The sequence below is a fragment of the Triticum urartu genome, chromosome 2, assembly GCF_003073215.2.
Source record: "Triticum urartu cultivar G1812 chromosome 2, Tu2.1, whole genome shotgun sequence".
Classification (NCBI taxonomy): Eukaryota; Viridiplantae; Streptophyta; class Magnoliopsida; order Poales; family Poaceae; genus Triticum; species Triticum urartu.
Window position 1 is genome coordinate 13,786 of NC_053023.1, and position 16,130 is coordinate 29,915.

Here is a 16,130-nt window from a genome sequence, read left to right on the forward strand (position 1 = left end):
TGGTGAGTGAGGACGAAGACATGAGGGATTATTACAAGACGTCACCACATGTAGTATGCAAATTAATAGCCAGCCTCTCATGGTGTCGTGGCTCTACATCGGCCTGCAGTTTTCTAAATAAACTATGGACCAAAAAAGATGCCTTGCTCTTGCTGCCTGCAGTCTCATAGCTTGCAGCTATAAAGCCAGCTGGGATGCTGCCTGTGGGGATGAAACACAGCGGCCATCATTAAGTAAACAGAACAGCCATGTCGCAGGTGCAGCATGGCCTCCACGAGCTGCTGCTGCTGCTGCAGGCGAGGTCGCCGTCTCCACAGGCAGCCCTGGTGGTCTCTCTGCTGCTCGTCTGTCCACTTCTCGTACTCCTCGTGGCACGTCGCTTCGGGACGCCGTCGACGGCCACCGTCACCGCGAGAGCCAGAGAAGATCAGCTGAGCAAGCTGCCTTCTCCTTCCAGCAGGCTCCCCATCGTCGGCCACCTGCACCTCGTCGGCCCCCTCCCGCACGTCTCGCTCCGAGACCTCGCCGCCGAGCACGGACGCGATGGACTCATGCTCCTCCGCCTTGGTGCCGTCCCGACGCTCATCGTGTCCTCGCCGAGCGCCGCGCAGGCCGTGCTGCGCACCCACGACCAGGTGTTCGCGTCCCGGGCCTACTCCCCCGTCACCGACATCCTCTTCTACGGCTCCACGGACGTCGCCTTCTGCGCCTACGGCGAGCACTGGCGGCAGGTCAAGAAGATCGCCACCACGCACCTCCTCACCAACAAGAAGGTCCGCTCCTACCGCCATGCGCGCGAGAACGAGGTAGCCATCCATCAACTTGAATTTGATTGCACCATGTGCATGTTGCGAGAATATGTTTTAGAGCACCCTGCATCCAGGCCCTTCTTATATAGCCATCAATTTCTCGCATCGCAATTTGTGCAAGTATATTTCTCTTTTTTGTTTCTCTATATAGAACATGTCCTGAAGTTTAAACCTACGTAAAACAGTAAAGCTTTCTAACTAGAATCTAGGATAAAACTTTTAGATTTTTTGGTCAAACATAAATATACAAAATAAGTTTTGTTTGGTTAAAAAAATCTTATTTTTAGTATTTATGTCGGACCAAAAATTCTGAAAAATTTATCCTAGATTCTAGTTAGAAAGGTTTGCCGCACTACAAAGGTTTGAACTTCAAGACATGTTCTATATGAGAAAAACAAAAAAAGAGAAAAATATATGTAGAAAGTTAGTTGTGTCACATAGATCTTAAAGCGACATTGGAGGGTCGGGATAGCGGGGCCGGGATGCAGGTGCTCAAAAACTCTGTGTCGGTGCATGTTGTCCACCTCATCAGACATACTGAGATTAATTATTGCTGCCTCTGCTCGCCTCCTCGATCAACAAGGTGAGGTTGGTGGTGGCCAAGATCCGGGAGGCGGCCACCACTGGCATCGCCATGGACATGAGTGACCTCCTCAACGCATTCGCCAACGACATTGTCTGCCATGCTGTGGCCGGTAAGTCTTTCAGAAAACAAGGCCACAACAAGCTCTTCCGGGAGCTCGTCGAGGCCAACTCGTCGCTCATCGGCGGTTTCAACCTGGAAGACTACTTCCCAGTGTTGGTGAAGCTGGACTTCATCAAGAGGATGGTGTGCGCCAAGGCCCGGAAGGTGAACAAGATGTGGGACGAACTTCTCAATAGCCTCATCGATGAGCATGCAAGCAGGCCCGCGTCAGAACAAGGTGGCGAGGAAAGCGACTTCATCGACGTGTTGCTTTCCATTCAACAAGAGTACAATCTTACTAGAGACCATATTAAGGCTCAGTTGGAGGTATGACCTCACAAACCTCACCTACCTACATATATTAAGGTTCCGTTCCAAATTATTTGAAGTTATAGCTTTGTGTTTAGTCAAATTTTACAATATTTGACTAAGTCTATTCAAAAATGTCTTAGTATTTACAACATCAAATATATATAGTATACGGAATATATTTTGTAACAAAGCTAATTTGGCTTCAATAATATTGTTATATTTTTTCTATAAACTTGGTCAATTTAAAGAGTTGACTTAAGACAAACATAAAACTTTAAATAATTTGGAACGGGGAGTGTAGCTTATATATGTTGTCCGTTCTGATATGTGTATACGTGTGTATGTATGTATGCATGCAGATCATGTTTGAAGCTGGCACCGATACATCGTTCATAGTGTTGGAATATGCCATGGTTCGGCTCATGCAAAAACCCCACCTCATGAATAAGCTGAAAACCGAGGTCAGGAGCACTATATCCAAGGGGAAAGAAATGATTGCTGAAGATGATCTGAGCAGTTTGGCCTACCTAAAGGCAGTCATCAAAGAGACACTTCGGCTCCATATGCCCGCACCGCTCCTTGTGCCTCACCTCTCTATGGCCGACTGCAAAATTAATGACTACACCATACCATCAGGGACGCGCGCCATCGTCAACAGCTGGGCTCTTGCAAGGGATCCTAGTAGCTGGGAGAGCGCAGAAGAGTTCATGCCTGAGCGGTTCATGGAAGGTGGTAGCGCTGCAACTATGGACTACAAGGGAAACGATTTCCCCTACTTGCCCTTTGGAACTGGGCGGAGGATATGCCCAGGTATCAACTTTGCTATTGTGACCATTGAAATCATGCTAGCAAATCTCATGTACCACTTCGACTGGAAGCTACCATCAGAATCAATGGAAGCTGGCATCAGTATGACTGAATCATTTGGGGTAACAGTGCACCGAAAGGAGAAGCTCCTCCTTGTCCCTGTAGTGCCGGAAGATTAATAAAAACTGGTCCATAGGAACTACCTACATAATAGTCGTATGGATTTTCAGACTTTTTGTTAAGCACGAGTGTATTGAATAAACAAAGCATTGCATCAGAAATCGATCACCATATTCATGAGTATAAATTAAGACTAGTACATGAATGCTCATTTGAACAGTTTATAACATTATATGTGTGACTCGTTGATTGAAATGTCCTTAGCAGCAATACTCAATACTTCCTTGTACAACTTGGTTTTTGGTAACAGATAGATAACCTTGCTTACTTCCACGGGCCACAATCAAAGAGCCTCTGGTGGGCTTCCATTTTCCTTCACCATGGTAATTGCCATTGATGAGATTATCAAGCGACCTTATAACGGAAATATGCCTCATGTCATTGCGAAACAACCCGCAGCCAATGTTTGGTTTAAAGCATATGTTTGTCAATATTTTTTGATAGACCACTATCTCTCATTCTCATAGAGCCACTAATGCAAGTGGTGTGTGATCTGAAGTGCTCTTAGTATGATGTGATATGTACACCCTAACTCATTGCATCGTCATGAACAAAAATATAGCATTCTTCATCTCTAATGACTAAATAGTCCTCACATTGTGTAGTCATGTCGGAAAACGTCTCTTCCATTTGCTTGGTTTTACTTTGGAGTTTTACCTTCTCCAAGCTCTGTTTTATATAGCATGCAATCATTCTTTTGGTGTCCTAGATTGCCACAAGTAAACTCTTTTTTGTCTTAACCTTGATCTCCCACTAGATTTATCTATGCCTTGCTGAGTCTTGCATGTCTACTTCCATGATTCCCATATTTTATCTTGGGTTTAGCCACATTTGCATAATGAGAAGAGGCTCTGTTTTCTCCATGTTATATATTTTTGGATTCTTCATTCAATATGATGTTCTTCACATCTCTAGTGTTGGCCTACCATTTGAACTTGAACTGCTGAGTGACAAAAAAAATGTGTTCTAGCTATTAGGAATGGAACTCATTTGCAACAATGCTTGCACCTAATCATCAAACTTGTTCTTCATAGATAAGAGTTTATTAGACAATATTAGAGGACATTCAATTTCTCAATCACCTTATTTCATGTTGCTAGCCAAGCTTCACAAATGTTTGATTGCCATGGCCTTGTTTACTAATATCTTTCTTCCAAATATGGTGTCTAACTTCTACCACATTTCATAAGCTTTTGTTTCAATTGCAACTTGCTGGAATATATCACTATTGATGTACACACAAATCATACCAATGGCATTTAGGTTCAACACTCTCCATTCATCTTCCGTGACACCAGCCGGTATTTTGTCTTCCAAAGTTGGACCATCAAAATCCTTGCAATAGATGATGTCTTCTATCATGTTTCATAAGAGAAATTTGAATAATAAAGGTTTATCATGCCATGTGTCAGGGCACCTTCTTCCATAACCATTTTAAACAACACCTCCAACAACAATTAGGCAACTAGGCTAACCACCGTATTGAACCTTCATCAGATATGAGTCTGTTGGAAATGAGGACACACTTATGGTAATACTAAAACTGCATTAGTATCAATGTATAGTTTCAACATTGATTCAAGGATTATTAATCAACAAGGAAGGAAACATGTGCATCTTCAAGTATGGAGAAATTGGATCAAATCCACCTAAGAGAAACCACCACAACTGTTTTAAAAACAAACATAACTAGAAATAATGCAAACCATAGTTAACAGACTAGCTAAGGAGAATAACATCACATGCTCTGAATGATTCAAAAGAGTAAAAGAACCAAGGCCAACACCAGCCACCTGCAACATATGTATCAAAGCAACAAAAACTATAACAACATCTAAACACAATCTCCTCCAAAAACAGATCATATATATTATATAGATCAAAACCATCCAGGATCCACTGTCCTTAGCCCAAAAACTCGCATCGCATGCCTAGGAGTCTACATGAAGGATTTCAGCCATGACTTCTCACATAAGAAGGGGGGTTGCTTATGTTAGAATTTGAAAAGGCCACTCAAACTTTGTCATATACCTTTTCAAAATCTAACATAAGCAACACCCCAGTTTTTTTGTTGATTGAATTGCATGAATGATTTCATGAAATAAACAAACACCCACCATTATATATCTACCCCTAATAATATCAGTCCGAGTGTCAGAAATATACTTTCCCATCACTAGTCCAAATCTAATATCTAAAACTTTTTAAGTATTTTACTGTTGACACTTAGCATGCATATTGGCCCGAACTTATGAAGCATGCCTTAGCATCGTGAACTTTTGGAAACAGGGTAATAATGCCACAGAAACAGGGTAATAATGTTGTAATTCCACCTCTCAACATCGAACACTCCTTTATGAAATGCATCAAACATTTCTTTCTAATCATGTGTAATATCTTTCCAAAACACTTGGTAAAATTATATAGGTAAACTAATAGGTTGTGTAGATTTATTATGGTACAAACCAAACAGATCTTTTTTCTTCTCCTCCAAATCAAATTCCTTGGTAAGAAACTATTGTTCCTCAGTACTGAAGTGAGAACAATGTAAACCATCAAAAGAAATGGAGGTAGTGTCATGAGCACCAAAAAGGGTTTTATAGATTTGAGTAATGTGCTTTATCTGCTCATCATCTCCTAGGCTCAACACCATTATTTTGCAAACTTGCAAAAAAAAAATTGTCCAGCGGCTTTGAGATGGAAGTAGTTAGTATTCCCATCTCCTTCTAATAAAACATTATTGTTTGTTCTCTGTTGGAATAACTAATAGAAAGATTGTGGTCTTAATAAATTCTACATGAAGGATGAGGTAAAAATGTACTCCCTCCGTTTCAAAATAGATGACCCAACATTGTACTAACTTTGTACTGAGGTTAGTACAAAGTTGAGTCATCTATTTTGAAACGGAGGGAGGGATGATTAAAAGGAAGGATCTTTAGGCTTCAATGTGTTGGGGCTACTAAATTAGAAAAGGAAGGATCCGATTCCCGACTAAAACGGGCGAGGACGTCATGGTAATTAATAAAAGGATTATACTTAAATGCCATTAGAAAAGGATTGTACTTAAATGGAATCAGTGGAAAATTATGCCTGAGAAAGAAAATATGAACAAGGCTAAATTGCAACGTATTTTTTATGTTCATTTTGTAGAAAGATGCTGCGTTGCAGCAATGTTCTTCATAGTGAATCCCATGCTGTGGGATATTATGCTTGCACAAAACATTAATTTTTCCCTGTTGCAACGCACGGGCATATGTGCTAGTCATACATACAAAAGTAAAAGTATTCCAGCTTTTATGCGCAACCTAGTTAAAACCATCTCTCTCCTGCCAACATGTCTGAAATCTCAAGATATCACTAAGAGGGGAGCTATCCCAGTGCCAAGGAGTAGTTGCACATGATCAGACAGCTCGTGCTAGCAGCATGAGCTCATGGGACCAAATAACATGGCCCAAAGCTGCCCTGTCCGAACGACCAGTCACTCCCATTTTCTTCTTCTCTTTTCATATAGAAATGGACCTGTCCATGTTAAGAATCGATCCATCAGACTGCTTCCAAAGCCAGCCTCTACGTGCGTGTTTACCGCCGGCGAGAAGCATCGACCGGCCGAGCCAGGCTGTACACGTGCGAGATCGCCGGAGAATAGTAACCGGCGGTCCCGGCCAGTGCCAACAGCAGACAAGCACACGCGCGATGCGATCGAGTACAGCAACTCCAGCCATGGCTTACGTTGGACGTTGTGCGTGTATGCATGCATGCTTGCCAGCAGATAGCACGTAGCGGTCAAAATAATCGTCCCTCAGGCCGGCGGCTTCAGCCTTCAGCGCACGATAAGGCCAACTTCACCGCGCGACTTCAAACGAACGTTCGTTTTGACTGGATTTTGTCCCTTTGAGACACTGATGGGCTCGTCCATGTCCGCCTCTGTTCGTTGAGTCGTGCGTGCGTCCACTGCGCGACCGCATCCCAAAACTTGTCCATAGACGTGTTTAAAAAAACATAAAAACTTAAACAAAATGACTTAAAAAGGTAAATAAACGCAGTTTAAAAAACTTAAAACTTAAGTTAGGATCCATGGCCACAAAACGGCCCAGTTTCACGTCCAACTTAACATAATTAAACATAAAACAGAAAATAGAAAACGGCCGCCGCCAGCGCGCTCGTGCCCGTGCCTGTCGATGCCGTCGCCGTCTTCAGTGGCCGTCGGCGTCGTCCTTGTCGCTGACGAGGTCCACGTAGGCCGACGGCGTCCAGAGGTGGGCCGGCGGTGCGTGGTAGACGGGGGCGGGCTGGACGGCGGGAGGTGCCTGCACGACCTCGAGGACAAGGGAGGGCTAGGGTTCGGGGCTGTTGGGTTTTGAGGAGGCCGTGAGATGGCGTGGGGCAGTGTGGACAACAACAGGTCCATGCTTCCCACTTAAAGAAAGACGACGACCTTCCGATGTGCGGATGACAGGTGGGGCCGCCCGCTCGTGCGCATTGATGTGGGCGGGTGGGAGGTAGGTGGTCGCCTGTCACGCGGCCCGACGCGGACGAGGCGCGCGTCCGTTTGGTGTCCGCCGCGACTCAAATCCGGCGCAAGTTTGCGCTCGAAATTGGTCGGCCCGGACACAAAACGGACAAGATGAGTTCGGGCCGTCGCGCGTTGGGCCGCCTTGTTTGTCCCTTTACCCCAAACGGACAGGCCGGACAAGATGGGGTCGCGTGATGAAGATGGCCTAACTCGGTGGAACCATGTCTGGTTGCATTTCTTTGTCGTCACCACTCGTCAGGTCCAAGCATGTTTGAATGATTGACCCCATTCATATAAGTAGTATGATGCATATATAGGTGGATCGGTCCGTCCATACCTAGCACACGGCAACAAGTCCACCCCGCTGCTGTTTTTAGAAATTTACTGGTAAAGGAAAAGAAAGACAAATACATGCATTCAAATGGGCTTGCTTTTTTATTTTCGGGCTGGGATTTTAACTTTTTTTTTGTGTAGCATATAATATATGATATTATTGAACGAAAATTAACAGTATATATGTACAAAGTTTCATCGATGTACGTACTACGCAGGGAACATCCATACATACTCATGTAAGAATATATATTTTTGAAACTTAAAAAAACCTTTTTGTGAGCCTTTTCAAAATAAAGTGCTCCAATGCACGAGTGTTCCAAAAATCCACATTCACCATTGGCTCTACGATATGGCCATGTCATTTAGAGTGAACATATAAGACTGGGAGGGGATTTGGGGTATGCAGGTGCAGGGGCAGCAAGTCCCTCGCCCGTGTTTTTTTTCTTTTGGATTTCGTTTTTTAAACTTTCATATCTTTTAAATAAAAAGTCCAAATTAAGTACCATTTTCATATTTGCCTTTTTCATCATGAGGGCTTTCAAATAAGATCGTTTTGAATACATTTTGATAAATTTTGAAAGAATGTGAAGTTTCAATACTCGAAACTTAGTACAAGTGCTCAATAAAATCACGAGTTTAGTACCTGCGATCGACAAAAAAAATCGCCTAAAGTTCCAACTCTGAAACTTGATACCCGTGACTGAGAAAATCATATTTTTCAGATGCAAAATTGTAAGTTCCTACTACTATTTAATCTTAAAACTTACTATGCACTCGTGCGGGATCCAACTACTTCAAAAATTGCGATGCAATTGAGTGGCTGGGCGGGGCTTGGCAGGTGTTTGCCCTTGTGAATCTTCGATATAGAACTGAGTAGATGATCTCCACTGACATATTTATCTCAACGTCCAACTATATCATCACAACATGTGTGCAGGCGGAAAGGTCTATCTCAGCATGTAAAAATGTTTTCATTATATAGTATACGATTTTATGTTCATTAATTATTATTTTATAATTATGCAATGGCCCTATATATTTAGGACTGAGTAGATGATCTCCTTACGAGAACGCTTTTCCTGGTTCAGAAGAATAAGATACTCACCCGCAGAAAAAAAGAGTAAGATACTGAAATTGTCTAGTAAATTTGATGCAACATTCTGCTGGGCTCCTCTATGTATGTACACAGACCTCTTGAGCATGAAGGCAGCCAGACCGGTCTCGTGCATTGCCCACTATATATCGTGGGGGTCTATCAAGGGATCGATGCAAGATTTGCCTCGACCGATCAGTTCACGGTGACGATGGCCAACAGTAGTTCACCGGGCTGCGTTCTCCTGGCGGCGACAATGGCGCTGGGCGTAGTCCTTCTGGCGTCGCCGGCGGAGTCCGCGCGCGCCTTCTTCGTGTTCGGCGACTCCCTGGTGGACAACGGCAACAACAACTACCTGATGAGCACGGCGCGCGCCGACTCGCCGCCGTACGGGGTCGACTACCCCACGCACCAGCCCACCGGCCGCTTCTCCAACGGCCTCAACATCCCGGACATCATCAGTACTTACTACGTGACGACCACTGCCATTGATTAGCTAGTGCACTGCGCAATTAATGTAGTCGTGTCTCAGGTGAGCATCTCGGCGCGGAGCCCACGCTGCCGTACTTATCCCCGGAGCTCCACGGCGAGAAGCTGCTCGTGGGCGCCAACTTCGCGTCGGCGGGCGTCGGCATCCTCAACGACACGGGCATTCAATTTGTACGTGCGACACGAATTCATCTCTAGTTCTGTCAAATTTACAAGTTTGTGCAAAAAAGAGTACTAATATCTCAATCAACCATACTGGTAAACCATGGGATCTACTCGTACACAGATGGAGATGGTGAGGATGAGCAGGCAGCTGCAGTACTTCCATGAGTACCAGGGGAAGCTGCGCGCGATGGTGGGCGCGTCCCAGGCGACCCAGATCGTGAACAGGGCGCTGGTGCTCATCACGCTCGGCGGCAACGACTTCGTCAACAACTACTTCTTCATGCCCTTCTCCCTCCGCTCCCTCCAGTTCTCCCTTCCCAACTATGTCCGCTACCTCATCTCTGAGTACAAGAAAATCCTCGTGGTAACAACACTTGTACTTTCTCTCTGTATTTCCTTCGTTTCTTTTCCGGAAACGCTAAAAATCTAACGCTATTTTTTTAGCCTTGACAAATCTGATGTTTTTCATGAAAATTTACATTGGCGTGATGATGGCAAATTTAATTTGCAAGCACAACAATTTTTTAGTTAAAAATAAACTGAGACGGATTTGTCGTGCTCGCCAACTAAACTTTGTCATCCTGAACGAACATAATTTATCATGAAAAATATTTAATTTGCTACAATCAAAAATCTGAATTTATAGTGGAGTTTTCTTTACTCCACATACGAGACTTATATACGGAGTAAAAAGAAACGAATACAAGTAGCAGCTGACACGTACGTACTCTGAAATTAATAATGGACGCAGAGGTTGTACGACATGGGAGCGCGGCGTGTGCTGGTGACAGGGACGGGCCCATTGGGTTGCGCGCCGGCGCAGCTCGCCCGGAGCCGTGGCGGGGAGTGCGACGCCGACCTGATGCGCGCCGCGGAGCTGTTCAACCCGCAGCTGTCCCGGGCCTTGGAGCAGCTCAACGCGCGCCACGGCGACAAAATGTTCATCGCCGCCAACACCCTCCACATCCACTTCGACTTCATCAGTGACCCGGCGGCGTACGGGTCGTGCTGCGGGCAGGGTCCGCACGACGGGGTCGGGTTGTGCACCACGCTATCCAACGTCTGTGCCGATAGGGACCAGTACGTGTTCTGGGACGCCTACCACCCCACGGAGCGCGCCAACAGGATCATCGTCAGCCAGTTCATGACCGGCTCGCTCGACTACATCAGCCCGCTCAACCTCGGCACTGCTCTTCACATAGACGCCGGCCTCACGGACTAATATATATGCCCTGAGGGTCCATGACGCTTGGGCCACGAACGCGTGCGGGGCCCTTCGTCTGTCGTCTTTTGCGTTGATATGTTGTGTGGCGATGCGGTTGTTATCTGTCATTTAATTTAATTTGTGTGTATACTTTTTTTGGCACTTGTAGTGACTAATTCATGATTTGTTTCCAGTACCGGACTAAAATAAAGATATATTGCATGGGGCGGTAGCTAATTAACCATGGACAACTATTATGATATTTCTTTATTTAGTCTTAACTGTACAACAATACTATGGCTATATGTTTTTTGAGAATTATAATTTTTTTCGCTTTGAGGTGACTGAATAATAATGTATTAAACACTTTAACGGTCGCGCAAGGTGCCGCTTCTGGTGGTGTCCACGTCGGATTAGCTACGAGCCAAAAACGATTTTCCTTCGCGGCCCCACCGGGCCACCACATCGTTCGTTTCGTCCAGAAAAAAGAGAAAAAAACAAAGAAAGGGATTGCCCAGCCATCATTCCCCATCCCTCGAGTCCTATCCCTCTCCCTCGTCTTCTGCCGCCGCCACCACCGGCGACCTCCTCAGCCGCTGCCACCACCCACGCCCTCCCCCACGTCTGACGCTGTCACCCCTTCTCTCCTCCTCTCACCTTCTCCTCACCATCCACGACCCCCCCCCCCCCCCCCCCCCCCCCCCCCCCCCCCCCCCCCCCCCCCTCGCCGCAGCAGGCCCGGACTGACGCAGGCTCAGATCCGACATGCCCACAACCCTGGTTCCGCTTCAGGACGCCATGGATAGCCATGGATAAGGTGCCCTCCCCTTCTCTTGTGTGTGTGTGTGCGGCTGTGCGCACGCACGCGTGTGTGTTGGATTCGATTTGGAGTTGGTGCTCGATTTTTGAAGCTCCTTCCCGTCCTTGTTGCAGGAGAACATCTCTCTATCCCTCTTTGCTGAATCAAGTTGGTGCTCCTGCAACCTCACCCCCTCCCCCAAACAAGCAGACCCAACCCTAGCCCTTCCTTCCATGACGACTAGGAGGTGTAGCACAGGTACGAATCCTTCCTCTGCTCCCCTTTTTGTGGTTTTCCTCATCCCTCTCTCTTTATATCTTCTCGACTAGAAGTAGTCGCTGTTTTCGCAAGATGAGGGGACTAATGGAAATCCAAATAGCGATGCAAATCAGAGAAGTAATGAAACCTCAAATAGCAACTCAATTGAAATGGTCTCTGGTTTCCTGTATAATATCTTGCAGAAGGCAGCTGTTTCTTTGAGGAAAGCATGTGACGAGAATGATCAAAGTTTAAAGCACAAAAATGATGCCATTGGAATATGCAACCATTTCTTATTTTATGCAGTTTGTGTGGATATGACGCGTGCACTATAAATTTTTTTAATTCTCCTTTTGTCCTGCAGATGCTAGCAAAGAAAGTTGATACCTTAATACCCAATAAAAAGATGATGATGCTAGAGGTTGCTGCCATGGAGAAAGAAGTTACAGCTATGCTTGTCGATAAGGATCAAGAAATGAAAGCCATGCAGCTTGGTAATTCAAAATGGTCTGGGAATTCTCACTTCTCAAATGCTTCCGGAAGGTCCATCTTCACACGGGATGAAATCTTGTTCTGTCCGACATGAGCACATGAGAAAAAGTACTGACTTTCTTTTCTTGATTGTTTTGATAGTCACTGTTTGTAAGTTATCTGTCCAATATGAAATCATAGTGATTATTACTGTAGTCCAAGCTTGAGTATGTATTGCTACAGCACTGCTTGCTTAAGGGAACAAAGAGCTCCACTGTAAACTGAGATGCCAAATATCTTGATAGAGAAAATATGGTGGATAATCATATACTCTGTATTATTTAGTCTGACTTAGACAAAGTTTGCCACTCGCATAACTTTGAGAGATGAGAAGTTATTACTTATGAATCAAGTTTCGCATAAAAAATATCTTAAAAAAGAACAAATACATCAAGAGTTGCAGGTTATACCATGTTCTGTAGCTATTATTATATCTATAACTGAGAAATCCTCACTAACATTAGCATCCTCTGCGAGTCAGTGTTACTAGGTCCTTGCAATGAACAGATTCATGCATGGAATTGGTAAGGCCAATCATCTTCGGTGCAGAAGCTTGAGATTTATGAACCAACATCTCATCGAACTATCAGGGTTCCTTTGTTTTTGTATGCATGTTCAGAGGATGAACCTGTCATACTCGTGGCGTACGTTGCTGGTTTACACGCTGCTGCCGGCCAAGAAGGTGACATGCTTCTTTCTTCATTTTGGCACTTTTTTTCTTGGACATGGGAATTTGTTGCATTAACTGTAGTGATGGATATTTCAGTTTCCCTATATGATTTTCTAAACTGTGACCCGTGAGTGGTTCAGTAGATAGGTTTTACAAGAAATTTCAGATTAGGGGCTATCATTGTCATAGCTAGTATGGTTTGCAGAGGTAGATCTTGCAAGTTTGATTTAGTTAAGTTTCTTTAGCCTTGTTGAGATGACATGGCACTGATAAATCCATTTTGTTAGCTGAGAGCAAAAAACTGTTCATGAGCTTTTGTAATTGTGAACCTGGGATGGATGGTGTTTTCTTATAGGGTGGTGATTTGATAAGCACAAAGGCAGAATATGTATTCTGGTAGCTCTTAACTGATTGATGTTTTTGTTATTGTTCAAATCACTTAATTAAATTTAGTTATAGTAAAAAAAATCCATGTCCATCACGTGACATGCTCCATTAAAAACATGCCCTCTTGTACTGATCCACACATGTCTGTCATGTTACTTGATGCTCCTTTTAGTCACCTGGTTATATACTCGCATCATAGGATCAGTGTACTAACAATTGCTAACCTTCGTGTACCAAACCAGAGCTAAATAATATAATGCCTGCACTTACCTCACCTCATATCAGTGCAAATGCTGATTTTTATCATGTTTTCTGATTATAAATTTACTTACTTTGGTGAAGAAAGAAAAATATTACATTTAGGTCCAATATTTTTATAGAACCATGCCCCAGGCATGTTCCTCACCAGTCATATTAACATGACATAAGTCATGTGCGCATTTTCCTCATTAGTCTACTAAAATAAAATGTTCTTTCTACTAGGCACAGGGCTCTGAGTAGCAGCAAAAAAGCAAAAAAATAGTCATTCAATACTATTTAGTAAAGTCTGCAACAGAACATATTAAGTAGGGACTACGCTTATTGCTAAACTTATCATGTCTGCTAAATGAAGGTAGGAAGAAGTTCATTTTTGCACTCATAATGTGATAGCTTAACTAAGTTTCTCTTTGGTTGTTTGAAGATCCAAGTTAATGGTCAAAATTCAGTGGATGATGCAAGTCTTTTCTTAATGGATCAGGGAAAGGTATTTTTTCTCTTGATAGGATTATTGCACTCACCAGTTGAGTACTCAGGTATTTGTTCTCATCTTTATGATGTAATGAACGTTCAGGGCATGCAGTATTTTCCAGTCATTTTGACTTCTTGCCGTATGTTGGCCGACTCTCATTCGGTTCAGATATTTCTCTTCCTTGCTTTGGCTCAAAGTTCTTACTTGCAAAAGCGAAACACTATCAGTTGAAATCTGATGGCCGCAATCACGATTAATTTTTATGCACTTTAATTAGGTTTAGCTAAAAAAACGTTTTTTTACATTCAAGACAGTAGGAATTAGGAAAGACTCCTACTGACATATATATTTCATACTAACAAGTTACATGTAGCATTTTTTTGTTACAATACATGTAGTGGTACATATATATTTCATACTAACAATCCGTTTCTTGCTGCTAGATAATAGTTGCTATATTATAATCCCCAATGAAAATGGGCAATAGAGGGTAAATAGTTGCAGAACTTTTGTGGAGAAATCTTGCTGCTAGATAACACATGAATTTTGCCTCGAGGCAGTTAATCAGGTTTCTGAATTGGTTCAGATTCTCTACAGGTTTAGGCACTTCAATGTTGGTGACACAAATTTTTGCACTGCTACTAATTGTACTATATGTTATTCTTTAGTAGGGATATTGGCATGGGGATAACATATAATAAAAACAAGAATAATCATCACTCTCACAGCTACATTACTACGTCCTTTTGTTTCATTGAGACCTATTTTGTTTACTTGTCTCATTTCGAGACAAACTTCTCTGAATTTTGTTGATTCACGTTGAACAACACATTTGAACGGAAGGTGTTGAGTGGACAACTTCAGCGATTGGTGAGTTAGAGCTCAATCCTGTCTCCCTGCACCCCACTAAATCTGATTCTCATTTTTTTATCTCGCCTGATATTAATTCTCGGTATTCTCCCTGCCTAATTATTTTCTTTCTTGTTCCCAGAGTTCTTACTTACTACTCCATCCGTTCATAAATGACGGTGGGACTATTATATGCTCTTGCTGATGTAATAGATTGGTTGGTTTGATCAAAATCAAATGGGATTCTTCTAGGTTTGCTAGAAAATGATGCAAGACAACGAGGAAGCCCTTATCAGCCGATGGACGTGTCGGCTGCTGCAGCTAGTGGTTCTTTGGGCGAGCAAGGGTAGCGCCGTCCTTCTCCTGCTCAAGACACTGCGTCAACCTTGGTGGCACACGCAACCACTGGCTGCACTATGACGAGCACGAATTCTTGGTCGTCGAGACGTTAGCATTCAGCAATGAGGAAGGTGGCTTGGTGGGGTCGGCGGAGGGTGTTGTCCAGTTGTGGTGGACGTAAAGGCGGATGAATTCATTGTGTAGATGAACCGCAACTACAAGTCCAGTGGCTGCAATACAATGACATGATGAAGAGGAGCAGTCATATGTAATGCATAAGCTGTACATGCATGTGTGTTATCAATCAGAGCTAAAATCCAATGCAAAGGGCGGCACCCTACCTAGCACCCAAACTTTCTCTCAGGAGGCGTCACGGGTGGCGCCCCAACCACTAGTTGTCTATAAAGTGGGAAAAACTTCAAGGTCTTCCAATGAGCCGATCCTAAAAGTAAGTTTATCTTTACAAACTAAAGGAACTCCCTATTCGCCGCCTTTAGCGCCCCTGAAGACAACCGGCGCTCATTGGAGCGTCACGTGGGCTGGCCCACGAAGGCAGGCTGGTGGCTTGCTCGTGTTGCCCCTTCCATGGGTTTGGTCTATTTTTTTCTCCAGGGACTTGAGTTTCATTTGTTGAATTGATCATGTTAACCACCAACCGGGCCGTTGCCTATTCGAAAAAAGTTTACGCATTTGGGAAGTTCATATATTTTAAAAAATCAATAAACATGGAATTTTTTGTGAAATATGAAAAGGACTAACATCCTACCGTGCGGTCTGTTAGTAACAGATCCGTACGATTCCTATATTTCATCGATCACCCTCGCTCAAAAGACCTCCATTCTTTTCTTAAATGTGGCTGAGGTGGATAGCGCAGTGCACAACTCGACCCCGTTGCATGATGCATGTTAAGAATGAGCGCATGATGCATGCTAATTATGCCTAAAAAAATGCATGCATGCATGAAAGAATTGCTG

At 43.8% G+C, this 16,130-nt stretch overlaps 2 protein-coding genes and 1 long non-coding RNA gene across 8 annotated transcripts; all 3 read left to right on the top strand.

Annotated features, from left to right (window-relative positions):
* The first annotated feature begins 197 nt into the window (after positions 1–197).
* On the top strand, positions 198–3,005 carry LOC125534904 (indole-2-monooxygenase-like). The gene is made up of 3 exons (XM_048697953.1): positions 198–806; positions 1,393–1,821; positions 2,166–3,005. Exons 1-3 carry the CDS (start codon positions 249–251, stop codon positions 2,790–2,792), a joined length of 1,614 nt encoding a protein of 537 aa, XP_048553910.1. The 5' UTR covers positions 198–248; the 3' UTR covers positions 2,793–3,005.
* A 5,864-nt stretch (positions 3,006–8,869) lies between these two features.
* LOC125540534 (GDSL esterase/lipase At5g33370-like) lies at positions 8,870–10,855 on the top strand. The gene is made up of 4 exons (XM_048704153.1): positions 8,870–9,196; positions 9,268–9,395; positions 9,511–9,753; positions 10,141–10,855. The coding sequence occupies exons 1-4, from the start codon at positions 8,947–8,949 to the stop codon at positions 10,609–10,611; spliced, it is 1,092 nt and encodes a 363-aa protein (XP_048560110.1). The 5' UTR covers positions 8,870–8,946; the 3' UTR covers positions 10,612–10,855.
* A 250-nt stretch (positions 10,856–11,105) lies between these two features.
* LOC125534905 lies at positions 11,106–15,547 on the top strand. 6 transcript variants are annotated; one of them, XR_007294552.1, is made up of 5 exons: positions 11,106–11,410; positions 11,527–11,650; positions 12,015–12,250; positions 12,663–14,838; positions 15,070–15,547. It is a non-coding gene; the product is annotated as an uncharacterized LOC125534905 (long non-coding RNA). The 6 variants fall into 6 exon arrangements; XR_007294551.1 differs by having other exon boundaries at positions 12,663–13,851; positions 13,921–15,509; XR_007294550.1 differs by having other exon boundaries at positions 11,113–11,410; positions 12,663–12,863; positions 13,722–15,509.
* The last annotated feature ends 583 nt before the right edge of the window (positions 15,548–16,130 follow it).